Source organism: Belonocnema kinseyi, chromosome 4 (assembly GCF_010883055.1).
Source record: "Belonocnema kinseyi isolate 2016_QV_RU_SX_M_011 chromosome 4, B_treatae_v1, whole genome shotgun sequence".
NCBI classification, from domain to species: domain Eukaryota; kingdom Metazoa; phylum Arthropoda; class Insecta; order Hymenoptera; family Cynipidae; genus Belonocnema; species Belonocnema kinseyi.
The window spans coordinates 5301381-5324553 of NC_046660.1; the positions used below are offsets into that span (position 1 = coordinate 5301381).

At 29.1% G+C, this 23173-nt stretch overlaps 1 protein-coding gene across 1 annotated transcript in view; it reads left to right on the plus strand.

The window, feature by feature from the left end:
• The first annotated feature begins 259 nt into the window (after positions 1–259).
• Positions 260–23173, plus strand: part of LOC117170541 (putative aminopeptidase-2) — a 31672-nt gene continuing 8758 nt past the window's right edge. The window contains exons 1-14 of the mRNA XM_033357348.1: positions 260–780; positions 2599–2754; positions 3042–3513; positions 10789–11027; positions 11132–11496; positions 16188–16468; positions 16547–16734; positions 16807–16974; positions 17047–17199; positions 19327–19956; positions 20063–20221; positions 20409–20877; positions 21008–21246; positions 21945–22312. Coding sequence (XP_033213239.1) covers positions 260–780; positions 2599–2754; positions 3042–3513; positions 10789–11027; positions 11132–11496; positions 16188–16468; positions 16547–16734; positions 16807–16974; positions 17047–17199; positions 19327–19956; positions 20063–20221; positions 20409–20877; positions 21008–21246; positions 21945–22312 — 4408 coding nt within the window. The remainder of the gene's footprint in view (positions 781–2598; positions 2755–3041; positions 3514–10788; positions 11028–11131; positions 11497–16187; positions 16469–16546; positions 16735–16806; positions 16975–17046; positions 17200–19326; positions 19957–20062; positions 20222–20408; positions 20878–21007; positions 21247–21944; positions 22313–23173) is intronic.

Here is a 23173-nt window from a genome sequence, read left to right on the forward strand (position 1 = left end):
TAAATAATATTAAAATCATGAAAAAAATTCACCTATTATTATATATTATTAAATATAAATTATATACATATTCATGAAATAAATATTAATTGTTATAAATATTAAAATTAACCAATCAAAAAAGGTATAATTCTGAAAATTATTAAAAGTTCTAAAACTGAAAATTAACTGTAAAGTACCGTTTTTCCATTATCGTTGCTCATGAAGCAAAACCTTTTTCGCCACAGAAAAAAAAAGAATTTAAACATTTTTTTACAGGATGTACTCAACATGTTTTCACGTAATTCTTATGCTAATAACATTGCTCAACAGTGGAAAATCAGAGACACAAAATTCGAACTATACTATTCTAGTAAAAAATGAATTATTAATTTGTGATATTCCATCTCCAAAGAAGTTACTCGAAGAATATAAAGATGAAGATTATCGTTTACCAAAAACTGTTTTACCATATTTTTATGACATTTCTATATTTTTGAAAAAAGATTTCGGCTTTCGTGGACTTACAAAAATTAATGCGACAATTCAAAGTAAAACGGATGAAATAGTATTACACAGTGGCAATATTGAAATAGAGACAATTACAATTACTTCAGACGACAGAGTGGTGAAATCAAGTGATGAATATAACAATGTCACTGAAAAGCTTACAATTAAACTTGAAGAATCACTGGAAAAAAATTCTAGCATTTTAATTGCAATAGATTATAATGGAAACGTTCGTAATGATTTAATAGGATTTTATAAAAGCTCTTATTTTAATGCATCCAATGAATTAACGTAAGTAGAATATATTTTTAATGAAATTTTTAAATTCAGTGCAAACTTTAATATTAGGGTTGCTACAAGGTCTGGAATAGCAAGAAGACTCAGAAAGGTGATTTAATTTTGTTTAAACTTTTCAAAAACCTCGAAAAGAGAAGAATTTTCTAAAAAAATATCTTCATTAATTTTATTCGCACCTACCGTAGAATCACTCAAAATCAGAAGTTGTTCCAAGCTTCGGACACCCAATTTCTATTCCTTCCAAATAAACTCATAGTATAAGAGCAATAAAAAATTCAAGTACAATGTGAGTAATAAAGTAAGAAAGCAATTTTTTTTTTCAGGAAATGAGTATAAATCGAAAAAAGTTAGATGACAAAGTCTGAATAATTATTGTGGCTATTCCCGGTGAATTATAAATAATAATAATAATAATATTTTTAAAAATTAAAAAAATATATTTAAAAAAAATATTAAAAAATAATGAAATATTTTATTTTATAGTTATACGTATCATTTAAATTTTTTGGGGGCGCTTTACACTATAATTTGTTAGAAATTGCAAGAATTTACTAATTTTAAAAATTATAAAATTTTATTTTCTGTCAGTTTATTCCCTTAATATTGAAGAGAAAAATTTTCTGTTTTGGTAATTATTTTATCAGTATTTTACATATACAGGATTTTGAATATTTGTCAAAATCATATGGTACCAGATATTAAACCTGGAATTCTTTACTCTCGAAAATACGAAATTCCTATATAGTTAAATTCCGGGAAATAGTAAACTGCTGAATTTTGGAATTCTCGACAAAAATATTCAATAGTTTTTTCCTTTTAAAAAACTTAGAATATTGATTTATTAGTTTAAAAACTTAAAATATTTGAAAATAATATTTTCTCTAGTTCAATTCATTTTCGGGTATTTTCATTATTAAAAGAACTTCTGTGTTGATAATTATTTTTTTAGTATTTTTTCACATTCGGCTTTTCTTAATAGTAAATTTGTGTTAAATTTTGAAAAAATACCTATTAAAAGAAAATTTTTTCGAAGAATAAAAACTTTAAAAAGAAAAAAAAATATCGAAAATGTTTATTCTTAGGTTTTTCAAAATATTTAAGCCAGTATTTACAAATTCCCGAAAATAGTCAAATTTTAAAATTCCGAAATAGATTGAATTGCAAAATTTTCTCTTTCTTGTAAAAAAATTTTTTTTTTCTTGCTAGAATAGTCTTTTATTTAAATTTAAAAATTCTTAAATTTACTAATTTCCGCAATTGAAAAATTCGGCTCTTAAAATTTGGAAAATTTAAAACATCTTAAATAAAATTTTTTGGTAGCTGTATTTATGTTTTGAAATTTACATTTTTGAAAGCATTTATCTTTTGTTAACTATTTTTTTCTGCATTTTTAAACATTATTATAAAAAATTACTGTCTATTTTTTATTTTAATGAAAATTTTATTATTATTATTATTATTATAGAAAAACGGTTTATTTTTTATTAATTTTTTATAAAATGGTAAAAAATCTTAGAAAATTAATGAAACACTATGGGGAAAAATTGCTCATTACTGTACAGTTCCAAAATTTAAAGAATGATTCTCTTAGAAACTACAAGTTTTTCATGGAATTGTGACACTCGGACCAAATTTAACAAGAAATTTTAAATATATGCTAATTTCGACCTCGAGGCCTTTGATTTGTAGATTTAGTATTTTTCCCAGAAAATTGTGGCTTTATAAATATTTATACAAATTTTAATTAGCCCTGTAGCAACCCTCAAATTAAACTATTATACATGTGAAAAATATAACTCAAAACTTGTTTAGATATTTATTTGCAACGCAGTTTCAAGCAATTCACGCTAGACATGCATTTCCTTGTTTCGACGAACCTTCTTTTAAAGCACAATTTAAACTCAAGATTCGTACAAACAAAAATTATAGATGTCTAAGTAATATGCAAGCAACAACTACGAACAACGGGTGAGTGTAAATAATCTATAATATCCACTACACCGGAACCCCGATTTTGTACCCTTCGGTTTTGTAATTACTAGAATAGCTGGCGCACACAGTTTCTCAGGGGTGAGGGCGAGAGACGAGTGCAACTCTCACCCCGCAAGGTCCGCATTGCGCGGGTACTCACTTGAGTATATTGCGCAATATTATGCATTCTAGCTGCAGGAAACTCCCGGCAATGTTACAAAATCGGGGCTCTTATTTGTTTCCACAACTGTATACGTTTAACATAATTTTTTCTATATTTATAGACCAGGCGATATTAGTAATGTCTTTTTTAAGGAAAGTTTGCCAATGTCAACGTACTTGGTTTCTTTCGTAATATCGGATTTAGAATCCAGAGGCACTGCGGACTTTAGTGTCTGGGCCAGAAAAGAAGTGATTGATCAAGGGGACTATGCTTTAAATATTGGAAAAAAAAGTTTAAGTTTTTTTGAAAAAACTTTTAATCAGAAGTATCAGTTAGAAAAAATGGATATGGCAGCTATTCCTGATTTCTCAGCCGGTGCAATGGAAAATTGGGGACTTATACTTTACAGGGAGGAATTGATGCTTTATCATCAGGAGGAATCATCGGATGCATCTCAACAAAAAATTGCAGCTACGATTGTTCATGAAATTACACATATGTGGCTTGGCAATTTAGTGACACACGAGTGGTGGGGCGTTCTTTGGCTTACTGAAGGTTTTGCCTCATATTATGAATATATGGCTACAGCAAAGGTATGACCATTTTTTTTAATTTTTGAATTTTGAGATCAAGTTCATAGAAATATGTTAAAATTTTTTAAGTTTGGTCGCCATTTTGGATCATCTATTCTGAAGTTTCGAATTTGTAGATCCTATTCGGAATCAGCAACCCTTAAACTAGCGTATACAAAATTTTATACTGAATCGATGATTTTTAAAATTTTGACTTTTACTTTGGGACTGCTATTTTTAATTTTCAAGTTTTGACATCAAACTTAGAGTCAGCAGTACCAATTTATACAAAGTTTGATAGGAATGTGAAGAAATATTGAACTAATGACCGCCATGTTGGATTCTATAATATAATTTTTTCAATATTAAATTTGAAACAGCTATTATAAAAACCACCATGTTCCAAATTTTGAATTTTCAAATTTGATAATTCAGTTCGAAGTCAGCAGTCTCAAAGACCCTCCTTTACAAAGTTTCATACAAATACGTCTAAATTCTGGAATTTTGGATGTAATATTGGATCCTTTAAAACGTAATTTTGAATTTTTAAATTTTGACAACAAATTCAAATTTTATAACCTTAAAAAATCTGATGAAAAATTCATAAAAATACGTAAGCATTTAAAAATTTTGGACACCAATTGGATTATTTTCTTAATCTTAAAATTTTGACATCAATATTTTAGTCACCGAACCCAACGAGCCGTGTATATTAATTTTCATAACCATTTTTTTTATAAATATTTTTGCCGCCATATTCGATTTTCCTTTATAAATTTTTTAATTTCGATATCAAATTCGTATTAAGTGACGAAAAAAATTCCCACATACCAAGTTGTATACAAATCGAACGAAATTTTGAAAATATGACCGCCATATTAGATATGCCATTTAAAAGTTTTATACCAATTAAAAAAAATTTTTGGCCGCCATATTGGATCCTCCGTCATAAACTCTTTAATTTTGATATAAAATTCACAAGAAATGTTGAAAATGTAACAGCCATATTAGATTATCAGTTACTTACAAATAAGTATTATTTTTTGCCGCCATATTGCATCCTTTAATTTGTCAATTTCAGTTTTCAAATTTTGACAACAAATTCACAATCCGCGACTCCAAAACACCTATATATAACTACACTGTTAACAATTTCTGTTGGAAACTTCCACTAAATGTATTCGAATTTTATAATGGAAGTTTATAATATAAGGAATTCATGGAATTCATAGAATTCACGAAATTGATAGAATTCACGAAATTCATAGAATTTACGGAATTCAAAGAATTTATGGAATTTACCAAATAGACTGAATTCAAAGAATTGACGGAATTCACAGAATTCATGGAATTCGCCAAATTCACCGAATTGACCCATTCAGAAAATCAGAGAATTCAAGGAATTCATGCAATTCTGGGATTTCATACTGAATTCACGAAATCCAAGATAATCACACAATTTACAAAATTCACGATCCAGAAATTCCGTGAATTTCTTGAATATAATGAATTCTGAGAATTCCGTGAATTCCTTGAATTCGAAGAATTCCATGAAATTTTTACTATATTCAAAGTCAATGACCCAAAAAAAATCTTATACCAAGTTTTATACATATTCAACAAAATTTCGGAATTATAACTGCCATATTGGATTCTCCATTTATAATTTAGAATCTTGAAATTAAATTTTACTTCGGCGACCCTAAGAAAACCCATAGAAATGGTGTTATACAAATGTGAAAAAATCGAAAAAAATTCCGTAGCCCTATTGGATTCTATTTTTCTAAGTTTCACGCCAATTTCGAAAAGTTATTTTGGCCGCCATATTGAATTATTTGTTTAGCCATTTTGAACTTTTCTGAGTTTTAAGCCAAATTCGAGATTCGTGATTCTGAAACCCATAAATATCTATTTTTATACAAATATGTAAGAATTATGTTATTTTGGCCGTCATAATGGATCGTACTATTCACATTTTTAAATTCTAACTTTAAATTTAAATTCAAAGATCTCGAAATTCCCCTCGTACTAAATTTTGTACATATACGGTGAAATTTAAAAAATAGGACCGCGATATTGGATTCTGCATTTAAAATTTTTCAAATATGTAAAAACTGACACAACTTCTCCTCCATATTGATTTCTAATTTTTAAGTTCTTGATTTTTAAATTAATTCCAAATTCAGTAACATATAAAACTTAAACTTTCTTATTTTTAAATTCAATCTAAATGTCATTGGCCCCAAAAAAACCCAAGCTTTACACGAATTTGTAAGTTTTCGGAATTTCGACCGCCATATTGGATTCTTTGATTCGTCCGTTTCGATTTTCAACTTTTAACACCAAGTTTAAAGTCAAATACACCAAAAAATCTCTATAATATAAATTTATTACAAATCAAACAAGATATTGAAATTACGTCTGCTATATTATATCCACTATTTTGAATTTTTAAATTTTGACATAGAAATCGAAATTAATGAGTCTAAAAGTCACATTGTAGCTATTAAAAAGTGCAATCTTTGATATTAAACATTTGTATATGGACACTCTTAAAATAGAAATTACTGATTGATTATCTTTGAAAGATTATCCTTGTGTTTCTAAAGAGATAATAAATCAGGAATGAGCCAACTCGTGTGTAAACGAATTCAGTTCTTGATTTCCTACGCAAGCAAATGCAATATCAAAAATTTTTGAACAACTGAATTAAAACTACATGGGATTCGAACCCTTCGTTTTTTTTTTTTGCTTTATCAAGTCACTCTCTTCATCGACGATTTGAATCCTCCTTGCCATTGACGCAACACTCTTGCAAATAATCAGAAATGGGACGATAACCTAACATTTTTATACTTTTAGCCGCCATATTGGATCCCCCTTTTCATTTTAAAAATTTTGCGTCAAAGTGAAATTCAATTACCCCAAAACCCTTCCTATACCCTATATTGAATCCGCTATTTTTATTTTTCTAATTATGATATCATATAAAAAGTCAACAACCCAAAAAATTACTTAACGTAAGGTTTCATCAGAATACGTAAGAATTTTGAAATTTTAGCCATTACATTGAATTCTGAATTCATAAATTTTGAAATCTAATTCAAAATCAGCGACCCCGTAAATCCGGTTATACCAAGTTTTATACTAATCCCATCAAATTTTAAGAACAAGGTCATCATAATGGATCCTCCATTTTCATTTTTTTTTATTTTAAAATCAAATTTGAAATAAGCACTTCTGAAAACCCTCTTTATAAAGATTCATAATAACCCTTCGAAATCATCAAATAATAACTGGTATATTGCATCCGCAGCTTTGAATTACCGAGTTTTGAATTTAAAATCCAAATGAACACTTTAAAAAATCACCTATATGAATTTTTATAATTATTCTAAGAAATATTGAAATAATGACCGCCATATCAAACCCGTCATTTCTAATTTTAAAACTTTCGTTATAAAATAAAAAATGAACCCTTCCAAAAATCTCTTATACAAAGGTTTGTATCAATACTAAAACATTTTGAAAAAACGACCACCAAATTGAAATCGAAATTTTGAATTCTCAAATTTTGACGTCAAATTATTAATAAGCACTTTAAAAAACCCCTGTATAAAGTCTTATACTTATTCTATGAAATATCGAAATAATTATCACCATATTGGATCCGCCATTGTAATATTTTTATTTTCACATAAAATTCAAAATTGCCAGTCCTAAGGATCCTCTGTATAAAGATCTGTACTAATCATATCAAGTCTTAAAACCGCGATGGCAATATTAAATTTTTAAGTTTTGACATCAACTTCGAAATGAGAATTCCCAAAGACCCCTATATAAAGTTTTATTGTAACCCTAAGAAATATTGAAATCAAGGCGGCCTTATTTGATCGTCCACTTCGAATTTTGCAATTTTTATTCAAGTTTGAAATTAAAATTCCCAAAAATCCCCTATAAAAACTTTTGTTTTATTTTAACGAAATCTTGAAACCATGACGGCCATATTTGGTCCGCCATTTTGTGTTTTTAAAATTTTTAGCATTAAATTTGGAATTAGAACTCCCAAAAATCTCCTTTATAAAGTCTTATACTTATTCTACGAAATATTGAAATAATTAACACCATTTTTGACCCGCCATTGTGAATTTTTTTATTTTTTCATAAAATTCGAAATAAACACTCCCGGAGATTCCCACTATAAATTTTTATACTCATCCAATCAAATCCTGAAACCATGATGGTCATATTGGATCTGCCCCTTTGTGATTTTTAAATTTTGACATTAAAATAAAAATGAGCACTCCCGAAAGTCCCCTATATGAAGTTTTTATACTAATTCTATGGGACCTTGAAACCATGAACGTCATTTTGAACTTTTAAATGTTGACATGCAATCCGAGGTGAGCACTCCCAAAGATTCCTTCTACACAATTTCATACTGATCTTAAAATATCGTGAGATTTCGAAATGAACACTTCCAAAAGTCCTCTATATAAAATTTAATATTAATTCTACGAAATCTTGAAACCATGACGGCTATATTGGATTATCCATTTAAAATTTTCGAATTTTTAAATCAAGGTCAACATTAAGATTCTTAAAAATCGACTACATAAAGTTTTCTAATAATCCTATAAAATCTATAAACCACGAAGGCCATATTAGATCCTCCATTTCAAATTTTTAAAATTTTGACATCAAATTAGAAATGAGTTTTCCCAAAAATCCCCTACATAAAGTCTTATACTAATCCTTCAAAATCTTGAAACCACGATGTCCATGTTGAATTTTAAAGTTTTGACATCAAATAGAAAATAAGCACTCCCAAAGATCCCCTACATAAAGTTTTATACTAATTTCACAAAATCTTGAAACCACGACGATCATATTGGATCTTCCATTTCGAATTTTTTAACTTTGACTTTTAATTTGAAACCAAAACTACCAAAGATCCCCTGTATAAAGTTGTAGACTAATCCTATCAAATTTTGAAACTAGGACGGCAATATCGGATCCTCCATTTCGATTTAAAAAATTTTTAAATTAAGTTTTAAACTACCATTCCCAAATATTTCCTGTATAAAGTTTTCAACTATTCCTACGAAATGTTAAAACCATGACTACGATATTGGATCCTCAATTTCAAATTTTGTAAATTATTAATTAAATTCGAAATTGGCATTCCCAAAAATTCTTTTTATAAAGCTTTCTACTATTTCTGCGAAATTTTAAAACCATGAAGGTTATATTAGGTTCGCCATTTTGTTTTTTTTTTAAATTTTGGGATTGTTTCGGATTAGAGTCGAACATAATGATGATCACGTTTTCCCATCTGCAAAGTCCTTAAGAGTTTGTACCGGAAAATAAGCACGTAAACCCAGAATTTATATGGTGATATGGAAATTCGGAACATGCATCAAATTCCAAATTAGCACTCCCAAAAATTCCCTATATAAAGTCTTATACTAATCCTACAAAATCTTGAAACCACGATGTCCATGTTTAATTTTAAAGTTTTGACATCAAATAGAAAATAAGCACTCCCAAAGATCCCCTACATAAAGTTTTCTACTAATGTCACAAAATCTTGAAACCACGACGACCATATTAGATCTTCCATTTCGAATTTTTTAACTTTGACTTTTAATTCGAAACGAAAACTACCAAAGATCCCCTGTATAAAGTTGTAGACTAATCCTATCAAATTTTGAAACTAGGACGGCAATATCAGATCCTCCATTTCGATTTAAAAAATTTTTAAATTAAGTTTTAAACTACCATTCCCAAATATTTCCTGTATAAAGTTTTCAACTATTTCTACGAAATGTTAAAACCATGACTACGATATTGGATCCTCAATTTCAAATTTTGTAAATTATTAATTAAATTCGAAATTGGCATTCCCAAAAATCCTTTTTATAAAGCTTTCTACTATTTCTGCGAAATTTTAAAACCATGAAGGTTATATTAGGTTCGCCATTTTGTGTTTTTTTAAATTTTGGGATTGTTTCGGATTAGAGTCGAACATAATGATGATCACGTTTTCCCATCTGCAAAGTCCTTAAGAGTTTGGGACCGGAAAATAAGCACGTAAGCCCAGAATTTATATGGTGATATGGAAATTCGGAACATGCATCAAATTCCAAATTAGCACTCCCAAAAATTCCCTATATAATGTCTCATACTTTTTCTACGAAATATTGAAATAATTACCACCATATTGAACCCGTCATTGTGAATTTGTTTATTTTGGCATAAAATTCGAAATGACAACTCCCAAAGATTTCCTGTATAAAGTTTTAGATTAATCTTATGAAATCTTGAAACCAAGATGGTCATATTGGATATTCCCTTTTGTGATTTTTAAATGTTGACATTAAATTCGAAATAAGCATTCCCAAAGATCCCCTCTAAAAATTTTTATACTGATCCTACAATAACTTGAAACCACGATGGCCACATTGGATCCTCCATTCAAAAGTTTTGTAATTACAATTCCCAAAAATCCTCTATATAAATTTTTCTGCTATTCCTACGAAGTCTTAAAACCATGACCCCCATATTGGTTTTGTAATTTTTTAATTTTCAAATGTTGGCATTTTATTCAAAATAAACACTCTCGAAAATCCCTTGTCTGAAGTTTTATACTAATCCTACAGAATATGAAATGATCACTCCGAAAAATTCTCTGTATAAAGTTTAATACTAATCCTAAGAAATCTTGAAACCATGACCGCCAAATTGGATCTGCTTTGTCCTATTTTCCCATTTTAAGGCCGAATTCTTTCAGCAAGCCCAAACACTCTTTTATGCAAAGTTCAATACGAATAGGAGAAAACCTTGAAATAATGGCCAGTATATTAGATCTGCCATATTTTATTTTCAAGATCCTCTATATCAAGCTTTATACTTTTACTACGGAATAACAAAATGATGACCACTATATTGGATCCTAATTTAAAATTTAAGAATTTTAAAATCCAAATCGTAATCAGCGACATCGAAACCCTGTTACACCAATCTGAATACAAATTTGTGCAAATTTCGGTTTACAAATTGAGTCTTCTATTTTGAGTTTTTGAAAATTGAAATCAAAGTCGACGAAGTCAGTTACCTCAAAAATCCTATAAATTCTTTAATTTTTTTCTCTTTCAGGGCGCCTTCCAGCCCACTTTGCGGTTATAGAAAAAAGTTTTTTTTTTGTTGTGCTATCTCATAATTTAAAAGTTAGAATTATGAGAAAACTTTTATTATTATTAATTAATTATTGACCAGTTACTTATTTGTAACCAGATTGAACCCACATGGAATATGGATGAACAATTTTTGGTTGCGCAACATCAAGTCGCTCTCTCCGTCGATGGCTCAAACTCCTCGTCACCATTGACGCGAATCGTTAACAGTCAATCAGAAATTGGACAATCGGGTGATTACATTACTTATACTAAAGGCGCAAGTATCCTTCGAATGATGGAATTGTCCTTCGGATCTGATATTTTCAATGATGCCTTAAAAAATTATCTAGAATCGAGGTAATTTATCTCTAATAATATAATAATTATTTAGTATTAAATTATATGTCTATTACTATCTCATAATTATTTATTTATTAACTGCAATTTACAAAAACCTTTAGAAAGTATCAAAACGCAAAGCCAGAACATCTGTGGACAAAAATTCAGAAAGAGGTTGATTTAAAAAAATTAAATCTAAAGGCCTCCATAGAAACGATTATGAACAGTTGGACCAAACAGGCTGGATTTCCGGTGGTTAATGTATCTTTTAATAAAAACAAGGCTTTTCTGACGCAAACCCGATTTTTATTGAGAAATACTGAATCAGTGGAAAACAATTCAATATGGTGGATTCCAGTCACTTGGACTACTAAAAGTAATCCTAATTTCAGCCAAACTACTACAAATCAGTGGATATTTGGCAATGAAACAATAAATGTAGAAGTGAAGGAGGATGATTGGATAGTTTTCAACATAAAATCAGCTGGTAAGAAATTTAAAAAATCCTAAAAAATACCTTAAATGCTTAAACTCTGAAACCAAAACAACTTTATCCATAAATCCTCCTTATACCCATACATCTTAAAATACAAAACCGTAAATATCTAATACCAAAAAACCTGAAAACCCTAACATTTTAAAAAATAAACGCTAAAAATTTTAACCCTAGGACGATAAAACACTTGACACCTAAGCGCTAAACTAATAAACCCTAAAAGGCTAAAGCAATAAAACACTTAACACCTAATTTCCTAAACACTTACACTCAAAAATCAGGAAGCACTTGAACCTTAAATATCGGAAACCCTCAAATCCTAAAACCCAAACGCTATACCCTAAAACGATAAAACACTTAACCTCTGAATCCCTAAACTCTTACATCTTGAAAACGTAAAACCCTTAAACCTAAAAAGTCTAGGAACATAAAACTATAACCTCCGAAACCCTAAAATCAGAAGACCTTTTCGGTAAACCTTCAAACCGTAAAACACGTAACCCCTTAATCACTGTAGCCTTAAACTCTAAAAGCGTAAAACACTTATCGCCTAAATCCCTAATCCTTTAAGTTTTAAGATCATAAATTTCTCACACCTTAAATATCTAAAACCGGTCATAGCCCGACTCGCACTATTACCTGCTTAAGTGTACCCTCACCATTGCTACCCTTCAATTGCCTCTGCCCAGTACATCTCGCGTCGGATTAGAGGCGGGTATACCCGAGATTTTGAAATTAATATCCATTGTACTTATAATCCCTTTGTATTCGCAATGCTCATTCATAGAATGTCTACATATCACTCTAATTTGGAAACTGAGATTTGACTGCAATTTCTAAGTGTATCAATCTGCAATAATTTTCGTGGAAACATTTTCTATGAATTTAATTTGATGAAACTATTAATGGTTTTAATTTGAAATAAAATAATTTTACCCTATAAAGATTCAAAAGATATTGAGTATCACAAACACAGAATTGGAAATTTATAAAATTTACACGCTACTAATTGACAAGTTGGCCAATCTTACTATCTTAAATATGATTCAATTTTTTTAACGTTTTCAGTTTAAAATTCATGGACTTTATTACTTTGAATTTCAGAATATTGTACAACTAGTACTACTTTGATTCAATGTACATATTAATATAAGAATTACGTTTAATCACAAAAATAATTAAAACGTTAAGAATAAACCTTATTGTAAATAGTGTTTGTAACCAAATATTTTATAAACAAATACAAATTTTTAGCAGTTATACATAGAAAAAATTCGGTTTCTGAATTAAAATGAGAATGAATAATAGCACTGCATAATAAGATTCACTCTGTGAAAATTCCTGAAATATTTTATAATTAATACATTTTTATTATCATTTGTGACTGACTGAGACATTAAACTTAATTTCATGCTATTTGAATGGAAGAAACGAATTCCTTGTATTTGAATGCCTAAAATTTTTAATTTATTCATCTAATTTGTTTCTGAAACTAGAAATTGTTATATTTTACGTTATTTTAAGATAATTTATTTTTTCAACTTAAATCCCTCTAGGATCCGTGCCATTGCCCCCCCCCCCCCCCCCCCCCCCCCCCCCCTATAGCATTTAATAATAACGTTAGACGATGAAGTATGGTGAAATCTTACTTCATTTTCAACAAAAAAGATGAGTTCTAAACGACAAATGTAATAGTTGATATTTTAGGCAAGAATATATTGTTAATTCAAACCAAAAGCAGCTGGATAGAATAAAAAAAGAGCAATTTTTAATTTAAAAAAGTTAAATCCTTACTCAAAGCAGATGAATCATCAACTAAAAAGTTATTTGCATTTTCTTCTTTTTCAGCCGTTCAATATGCTTAAACAGTTTCATTATTTGATTTCAAAATCTTCGAAATACTAAATTTTGTTGAAAATGTTATGGAATGTTTTTTAATTCTTTATCATATTTTAAATTCTTTTCAAAATTCTTAACAACTCCTTTTTATATCATTCGAGTTTGCCATAAGACTTGTAATAAACCCTGCAAAATTAAAATAAGCGGTTAAAATCTTCCATATTATTTTCGGACAATTTTGTAAATATTTTTAAATCTCAATAAATATATTTTTAAAGTTAATTTTAAAAATAATCATTTTTTACTTTCCAAACTTTAAGGAAATACCGGTAAATTGCAAAATAAATAAATTCTAATTTTCATAAATGACAATTTTGGAAATCTTTTTCAATCTTTTTAAATATGTAATTAAAATTAATTTTAGAACATAATCATTTTTAATTTTCCAATTTTAAAATAAATATCGGTACATTGCAAAATAAGTAAACTATATGTTTCATAAATTGTACAGATCGAATGTTAAAAAAAAATAATTTAAGCTCTAAGTTTCAAAGCTCTAAATTAAACAATGAAACAACCAATCTGGAATTTTTTTAAATTATATCACTTTAAGCAGTTTTTATTGAAAAGCTTTCAAACTTAAAAAATTACATTTTTTTCATGAACACTTTTTAAATTACAAGTTAAATTCTTTTTATTTTGAGTTGCCACATATCAATCATTGTTCAATAGTTATTTATAAATACAAATTTGCTTTGAAATCTTCTTAAATATTCATTTAAAATAATTATTTTTTTAAATGAAAAATCATTTAAAATTTTACAGGAATCTTAAGTATATTTTTTTAGTATCTAAAAAAATTCAAAATCATTTGAAAACGTCAAAATCTTATTTCAAGATGTTTAAAAAAAAAATTTTGTCAAACTTTTTATATTAGTTTTGAATCTCTTAAAAACTTCTAAATATCTTTTAACCTAATCGATTTTTTTCTAAAGTGATAAGTGTTCAATTTTCATTTATTCTTCCAAATTCATTTTTGGTTTTAAACTCTTTTTAGGAATTTTGTAAAAAATAATTTACAAAGAAAAAAAATGGAAATTTTTTCCATAAATTCTTAATCAATCCTGCAATATAAAAAAATATCTTAAAAGTTTCTGGTTTTTCGATAAAATCTTGGTAATCTTTAAAAATCTTCTCAAATATGAATTTTCAATAAAAATGTAGATTTTCAATTCTAGAAAATAGTTTAATTTTTAATGAAATAGTTGAATATAAATATTTTTGAGAAGTTTCCACTAAGAAACATAGTCTTCTAACAAGAAACAAGACTTTTTAATACGCGATTTTGTATCCAAATAATAGAATTTTCAAATAAAAAAGTGCAAGCATCAATAAAATAATTTAATTTCTCCCAGGCGAGAAAAAGCAAGCGAGGGGTAACGCGCGGGATGCAATGGTGGGGGTAACCTTAGCAGGTAATCGTGCGAGTCGGGCATTTGCCCTAAAACCATAACCCCGTAAACCCTAAAATACTAAAACCTAAACACTTCACTCTTAAACCCTAAGAGGCGTAGACCATAAAATACTTGACCCCTAATTCCCCAAGCCCTTCAACTCTAAAATCATAGAACACTTAAACCTTAAATATAGAAAACCATAACCACGGAAACCCTAAAATCTAAAAACGCAAACCCTAATCCATTAAAAAATAAAAAATCAACTTCTAATTACCTAAACCTTTAAACCCTATAAAGATAAAGCACGTAAACCTAAAATGTCTCAAACTACATAAACATAACTACAGAAATCCTGAAATCGTTAAACCCTAACGCTAATCTCTTTAGCCCTGAAATCATAAGTCAATGAATTCCTAAGCTAACCTTTAAATCCTAAAATCATATAAAACTTAAAACTAAAATATCTAATAGCATAAAACCATGAGACTGGAAACCCTAGAATCTTAAGACCTAAAGACTAAGCCCTTGAACTCTAAAACCATAAAAGATTTGAAACCTTAATATTTAAATCCTAAAATCATTAGATAATCAAACTATAAATATCTAAGACCATAAAACCATAACCCTGCAAACCCTCTACAGTATATGAAACCCTAAGGCCTCAAACATTAAAAATTAAACGCTGTGTCCTGAAAACCTTAAAGCTTAAAATTCTGAAAATCCAAAACACTAAAACCCTTAGAGCCTAAAATGATAAAGCACTAATCCTTCAAACAGCTTAACTATTAAACTAAAGGAACCTAAAATACTAAGCTCCTAAAACCCTAAAACTCTACAACCTAGAATTCTGAAAAATCCAAAACCAAACCCCTTAAATCATAAAAATGACAAAATTAACGCTAAACCTCAAATCCTCAAGCCTTAAGGCATAAGTAGAAAATTCTTTTTTTGTTATTACCGAAAAAAGCGTTTCTGTTTGAAAATTCAATTATTCTATTCTTTATTAAAAGTGTATCTTTCAACTTTAAAAATTCTTCCTTGTTCATGGTTTAAAATGCATCAGATTAGGTAAAAATTGGAAAAATTAAAAAAAATTTTTTGATTAAAAATTAATGTTTTGTACGGAAAGTTTAACTATTTCATTTCATTTTGAAATATTTACTTTCTTCGGCTTGAGAGTTTAATCATTTTATCAAAATTTTCTTTTTTTCAGTTAAAAACTCATATTCCTAAGTTACACTCATATTTTTTTGTAAAATGGTGTGTTTTGTCAAAAATTACTTCTTTTTGGTGGAAATGTAATCTTTTTGGTATCAAATTAATCTCTTTGGTTATACAACTATTTTTCTGGCTTGAAATCTCTTTTTTGACTCAAAACTTTTTTAGGATTCTATCGAGTTAATTACGAAAAACAGTTGTGGTACCGCATAATTGAGACCTTGAATATCAAATCCAGGATTGAGGAAATAGACGTACTTAATAGAGCAGCTATAATTGACGATTTGATGAATCTTGCAAGAGCGGATTATTTAGATTATAATGTTGCTTTGGACGGTCTGAAATATCTGACATCAGAAACGCATTATTTGCCATATAAAGCCGCTATAAATGCTCTTGATTATCTGACGAAAAGATTTTCAGGACAAAAGGAATACCAAATTTATGTCGTGAGTTCTTTCAACCATTGCCTTTAAAAGAAGATAACTAAATGAAATATATCCTAAATGTAAAATTTAAAAAAATAGGAATTCATTCTTACACTTATCAACAAAACACATCGAAAATTGAGTTATGACGACAAGGAAGGCGATACCAGACTTACAATTTTATTACGCAGGGAATTAAATGAATTGGCATGTCGTTTTAATCAGGAAAGGTGCATCCAGAAATCTCTCGATTACTTTCACAAATGGAAATCTGGTACTTTAAATACGTAAGAAGTTTTTCGCAAATCTTTAGACTCCTTTCAATAAAAATATTTTATTAAAAAAACTAATGGTTTCAGAATTCCGAAAAATCGAAAGTTGACTGTATATTCTACAGCTATGAAAAATGCTACTGAAGCTGATTGGGATGCGTTATGGAACCGATATATAAAATTAAATGTTCCGTCTGAAAAAATTGAAATACTTAGAGCACTTGGGTGTAGTCAAAATTCTACTATTTTAGAAAGGTAGATATAATTTTTGAGTCTGAGGCTTTCTGAATAAAGAATGTAACTCGCAAATATTTATGGTTTATTCAGATATCTACTCTGGGCTGTTTCAAATTATAAAGACCACAGAATTCGTAAACAACATAGCGTCACTATATTTGATGCAGTTTCTTCATGTTCTTTGGTTGGGGCAGAATTTATAATAGATTTTATTGACAAGCATTATAAAGAAGTTATATCTTAGTAAGTATATCACATTATTGAAAGAAAAGCATTACTTTAGTTGTTGATGCAGATGTGGATGTAGATATATCATTTTTTTATTTTAAATTTGTTATTTGTACTTGTAATTTGTTATTGGTAATTGGTCATTGATCTTAGTTATCAATCACTGTTTATTAATCACTACTTACTGTGTATGTGAATATGGATATCTCATATTTTAATTTTCATTCGTCATTAGTCATTCATTAGTAATTAGTTTGTTGTTCCTAATCATTGTTCACTGTTCACTGCTTATTTCTTATTGTTTGTGGGTGTGAAGGTGTAATAATTTATTTTCATTTTCCTTTGATTGTCAGTCAATACACCTTAGTCATTAATTACTTATCTGTTGTCCCTAATCACTGGTCACTGGTCACTGATAACTGGTAACTGGTCATTCTGTGTAGATCTGGATGTATCTTTGTTTGATTTTCATTTAAGATTCGTAATTAATCATTAGTTATTACTGCTAAATCATTTGTCATTAGTCTCTTTTCCTTAACTATTAGTTACTGTTTACTGTTGTATGAGGATATGACATCTTCTCCTTTTTTCATATGTCATTGATCATTGATCATGTAGCCTCAATCATTAATGATTAGTCTACTGTCCTTGATCACTGGTAACTTATAACTGGTCATTTTACGTGAATCTGGATGTATCTTTGTTTGATTTTAATTTGACATTCATTATTGATCATTGGTCATTACTACTAAATAATTTGTCATTAGTCTCTTTTTCTTAACTATTAGTCACTGTTTACTGTTGTGTGCGGATATTACATCTTCTCATTTTCATTATTTATTTGTCATTGATCATTGCTCATTCATCCTTAATCAAAATTATTCATTGTTCTGTTGTCCTTAATCACTGGTCACTGGTAACTGGTCATTTTATGTGGATCTGGATGTATCTTTGTTTGATTTTCATTTTACATTTGCCATTGACCATTGATCATTACTCCTAAATCATTAGTCGTTGGTCTCTTTTCCTGAACTATTAGTCACTGTTTATTGTGAAGAATTCCTGAAAATAAAAAAAATTTGGAAATTAAAAGAAAAAAATTTTAATTGCAGTTCTCAGGTGTTAGGGAGAAAGCATTTTGGCTGAGCTGCCGTTCCTGGGCGATAAAAATGTTATTTTTATTTTATTCTTTTTGTTTTGATAAGGATGCTTGATCATGAATCTGTTGTCCTTAAGGACTGGTCAGTAGTTAATGGTCAGTGGTCATTGTATGTCAATCTAGATTTTTCTTTTTCTAGTTTTCATTTGACATCTGTCAATGATGATTGGTCATTAGTCTTCAATCAATAGTCACAATTTTGTCGCTCCTAATTCTTGGTCCCTGTTCACTAGTTCCTGACAATTGTTTGTGGTTGCGGAGGTGTAATATTTTTATTTGTCATATTTTCATTGATCGTTAGTCATAACACCTTATTCATGAATCATTAGTCTGTTGTTATTAATCACTGTTCTTTGGTTACAGATCATGTCTTTGAATTTTGATCTACTTTCGTTTTGGATTTATATTGATCATTAGTCATTACTGCTTAATTATTAATCATTTATCCTTATACATTAATCTATCATTTGTTGTTCTTAACCACTGTTCACTGGTTACTGGTCAGTCGACACTGTGAATCTAAATGAATATTGTTTTTGGGTCATTAGTGTTTGATCATTAGTCATGAGTTTGTTTTTCCTAACCTTTGTTCACTGTTCACTAGTTACTGACCATTGTTTTTGGGTGAGGAGGTGAAATACTTTTTCTTTCCTTTGCTCTATTTTCATTGCTTGTTGGTCATAACACCTTATTCATTAAAAATTGGTCTGGTGTCCTCAATCACTGTTTACTGGTCATTGTGAATCTAAACTTATCTTATTCTGATTTTTATTTGACATTTACCATTGATCGTTGGTCGTTACTCGTAAATCATTAGTTATTAGTAGGTTTTTCTTCGTCATTAGTAATTGTTCACTGTTCAGTGGTCACAATGATCACTGATCACTAATCACTCTGCGTTAGTCACTAGTGACTAGCAATTAAATGCGTATGTGCATGTAGATTTGATCTATCTTATTCTATAACTTGATTTACATTTTTAGTAATGATGGAAGTGTCGACAGCATATCTACAATTTTATCAATTGCCTCCAAACAGTTCTCGACAAACGAACTAATTGAGAAGTTTGAGAAACTGATTAATTCTCACAAAAAAGAATTTGAATCAATTCTTGCTTCCTTGGAGTTGCAATTAGAATCAGCTAAATATGAACTAGAGTGGTACAAGAAACACTATCATTCAATTGTTGACTGGATAAATAAATTTAACAAAAAGGATGACAATAGTAATACAACTGATTATTTCTTGCCTGATGAGATTGTTCCGACAAAATATTATATTCACGTAACTCCTTACCTTCAAGAAAATAATTTTACTTTTGATGGAACTGTTGAGATAGAGACGAGTGTCAAAGATGTGACAGATAAAATTGTTTTGCATGTGTTCGATATTGAAATTGACTATCGCAACATAAATATCTCCGTAAATGGAAAATTAGTGGGGCTAAAAAGCACCAAATATACAAAAATGTATCAATTTTTGACAATCACTCTTGACGATGACCTTTTGGAAGGCACACTCTTAAAAGTAAGGATAGACTATACTGGAACTTTGAACAATGAAATGCGGGGATTCTATCGCAGTTCATATAAAGATGACAAGGGGAAAACCAGGCATGTATTACATATAAATCTTTCTAATAATAAATAAATATTGAATATTTAGTTTTTTCCTTATTAAGAAAATCCATGATTTTAATATGTCATATTTAAATGTTAGATGGTTAGCAACCACTCATTTAGAACCAGTTGGTGCAAGAAGAATGTTCCCATGTTTTGATGAACCCGCAATGAAAGCTATTTTTGTGATCAGCGTGACAAGACCGAAATCTTATCATGCTTTGAGCAATATGCCTATTAAATCGACGGTCAATGCCATGTAAGTTTAATCTAGTTTAAAAAGTTCACCATGATTCAAAAAAGGGAAAATGAGCAGATTTTTTACCAAAATAGGAAAGCTGATTTATATCTGTTCTTGTTATGTTTCGGAAAAAAGAATAGATTAAAAAAAATCTTCATTCTGAATATCTACATATTTATATTATTAATATTATTCATTATTACAGAGATGATCTCCGTAAAGATACGTTTGCACCAACTCCTCCAATGTCTACTTACCTAGTAGCTCTGATAGTATCCGAATTTGCAAATCTATCCAACAAAGAACATAAGGTCTGGGCCAGACCAAATGCTATTTCACAAGCAAATTACTCTCTCTCTATCATGACCCCCGTAATAAAATTTCTTGAGGCTACACTAAATCACAAGTATCAATTGCCAAAAATGGATATGGTTGCTGTACCAGATTTTTCAGCTGGCGCAATGGAAAATTGGGGCCTCATAACCTACAGAGAAAAACGGATGCTCTATGATCCAGAACAATCATCTATAAATGAAAAACAAGCTACTTGTCTTGTAATTGCTCATGAAATAACACATCAGTGGTTTGGAGATTTTGTTAGTCCGCAGTGGTGGAAATATTTGTGGCTGAATGAAGGGTTTGCGAGATACTTACAATATGCTGGTTGTGATTATGTAAATACATGCACATATACAATTTTTAGTTTACAAGCCAAAAAAGCAGGAATGACAGTTTGGCTGAACTATTAGTTTTTGATAGATTCTTCACAAAGTTCCATTTTTGTAATATTCCTTTTGACATCAGGTACATAAATCATGGAAGCTTCCAGCTCAGTTCGTTGTCGATCATCTGCAGACATCTTTTGGCACTGATGGTGTGTCAAGTAGCCATGCAATAACCCATGACGTTTACAGTCCTTCACAAATCAGCGGCAGATTTAATGCAATTTCCTATGCTAAGGCCGCCAGTATCTTACGCATGACAGAAACATTTTTAGGATCGAAGGTCTTTTTCCAGAGTCTGCATAATTATCTGGATGCTCGGTAAAATTTCATGACATCATTATCAATTATAATTATCATTAAAATATTAATAATTAGAAGATATTGGATTTGTTTGGTATAATGGCCCAATGATAATTTATAAATTTCCAATAATTAATATGAGCTCGTCTATACAGTTATTTTATTCTAGTGTTGTATCTTCTTCCAACCGTGCTGTATGATATAACTGATGTTAATTGATGTTCAAAAGGCAACAATTAAATTAAAAGATGGATTTTATTTTTATACTGGTGCAATAAAAATTTCTCTATTTCCAATCCTTTGAATGAATCGATCTGTATTGTTGGTTTGTTTTATTGTTCTATCGTCTTCGAACTGTGCTATATGATAAGCCGATGCTAATTGATATTGACCAGATAAGAATTGAATAACAAGAAGTTAAGTTTTGTGGTATGGTGGTATAAAATCTTATAATCAAATTTTTACCTTGTCGACATCAATTGACATCAGCTAATCATACAGCATGTTTGGAAAAATATACAACAATGGAACAAACCAGCTATACAGATGTGTTTTTTCAGATGGTTCGAAATAGAGAAATTTTTGTTCGAACATTATATACACAATATCCAACATATTTTAATTAAATTTTAACCTGGACAACATCAACCAACATCAGCCTAAAATACAAAATTATATTAAAAAGTTAGATTTATAACAAATTTATATTTTTTTAGCCAGTACGGTGTTGCAACTCCGGAAGATCTTTATACAGCTTTTCAGGATCAAATAGATGCTGAAAAATTGTTACTGGGAGTAAAAGTAAAAACATTTCTGGACTCGTGGACACTGAAACCAGGTTTTCCAGTTGTTTCAGTCAAAGTTTCAGGCGACAAATACTTATTGACACAAGAACAATTTTTAATAAGGAATGATGAAGGTTACCCCATAAATCAAACTTGGTGGGTGCCAATTACTTGGACTACTCAGAATGACAAAGACTTCAACAATACCCTACACAAACATTGGCTTGATGAAGCTTCTACTGAAATTTCCATAAAAAAGGACCCCAAAGATTGGATAATATTCAATATTCAACAAGCAGGTTTGTATACACATTCAAATTACAATAAGCCCTTAAATCTTTTAAATTTCGAAAACAGAAGCTGCATTTTTAACCAAAAAGATAAAATTTATATCAAGAGAGATTATTTTTTCACCAAGAAGATAAATATTTGACATAAAGGTTAGATTTTCAACAAAAAGTTCCGTTTTGCACCAAATAGTGACATTGTACAAAAATCGTTGAATTAAATTATACTTTAAAAAGTAAATATTTAACAAAATAGTGTATTTTTCTATCCAAATAATTTATTAGTCTACACAAAAAGTTAAATTTCAGAAAAATAGTTGTTTCCTCAAGCAAAACAGATTAATTTTCAGCCAAAAAGATCAATTCTACACAAGGAAGACGAATTTTCGACAAATTGGTCAAACACTTAGCAAAAAAATATTTAGCCAAACGGGAGGATCTTCAATTTAAAAAAATCATATTTCTGTCAAAACAGATTCAGTCAAGAAAGAAAAAAAAGTTCTTTAAATTGTTAAATTTTTGAAAAAATAGTGCAATTTTTTAACCCCTTTATGAGTTTTTAACAAAGTATTTGAATCTTCAATCAAAGGCTTGAACTTTTTACTTTACTCTTTACTCTTTATCTTCACAAAGAAGATTAATTTTCAATAAGAGAGTTACATTTTAAACCACGTAAGTTTTTCTTCTCATTTACAATAAGAAAAAATTTAACCAAATTGTTAAATTTTCAAACCAAAACGACGCACTCTTTACAAAAAAGTTAAATTTCCAATAAAAAATGTGACTTTTCACACTTTAAAAACAGTTCTAAACAAAATTGTTAGATTATTAACAAAACAGTTAAAACAAATATAAATTATCAGAAATATAGTA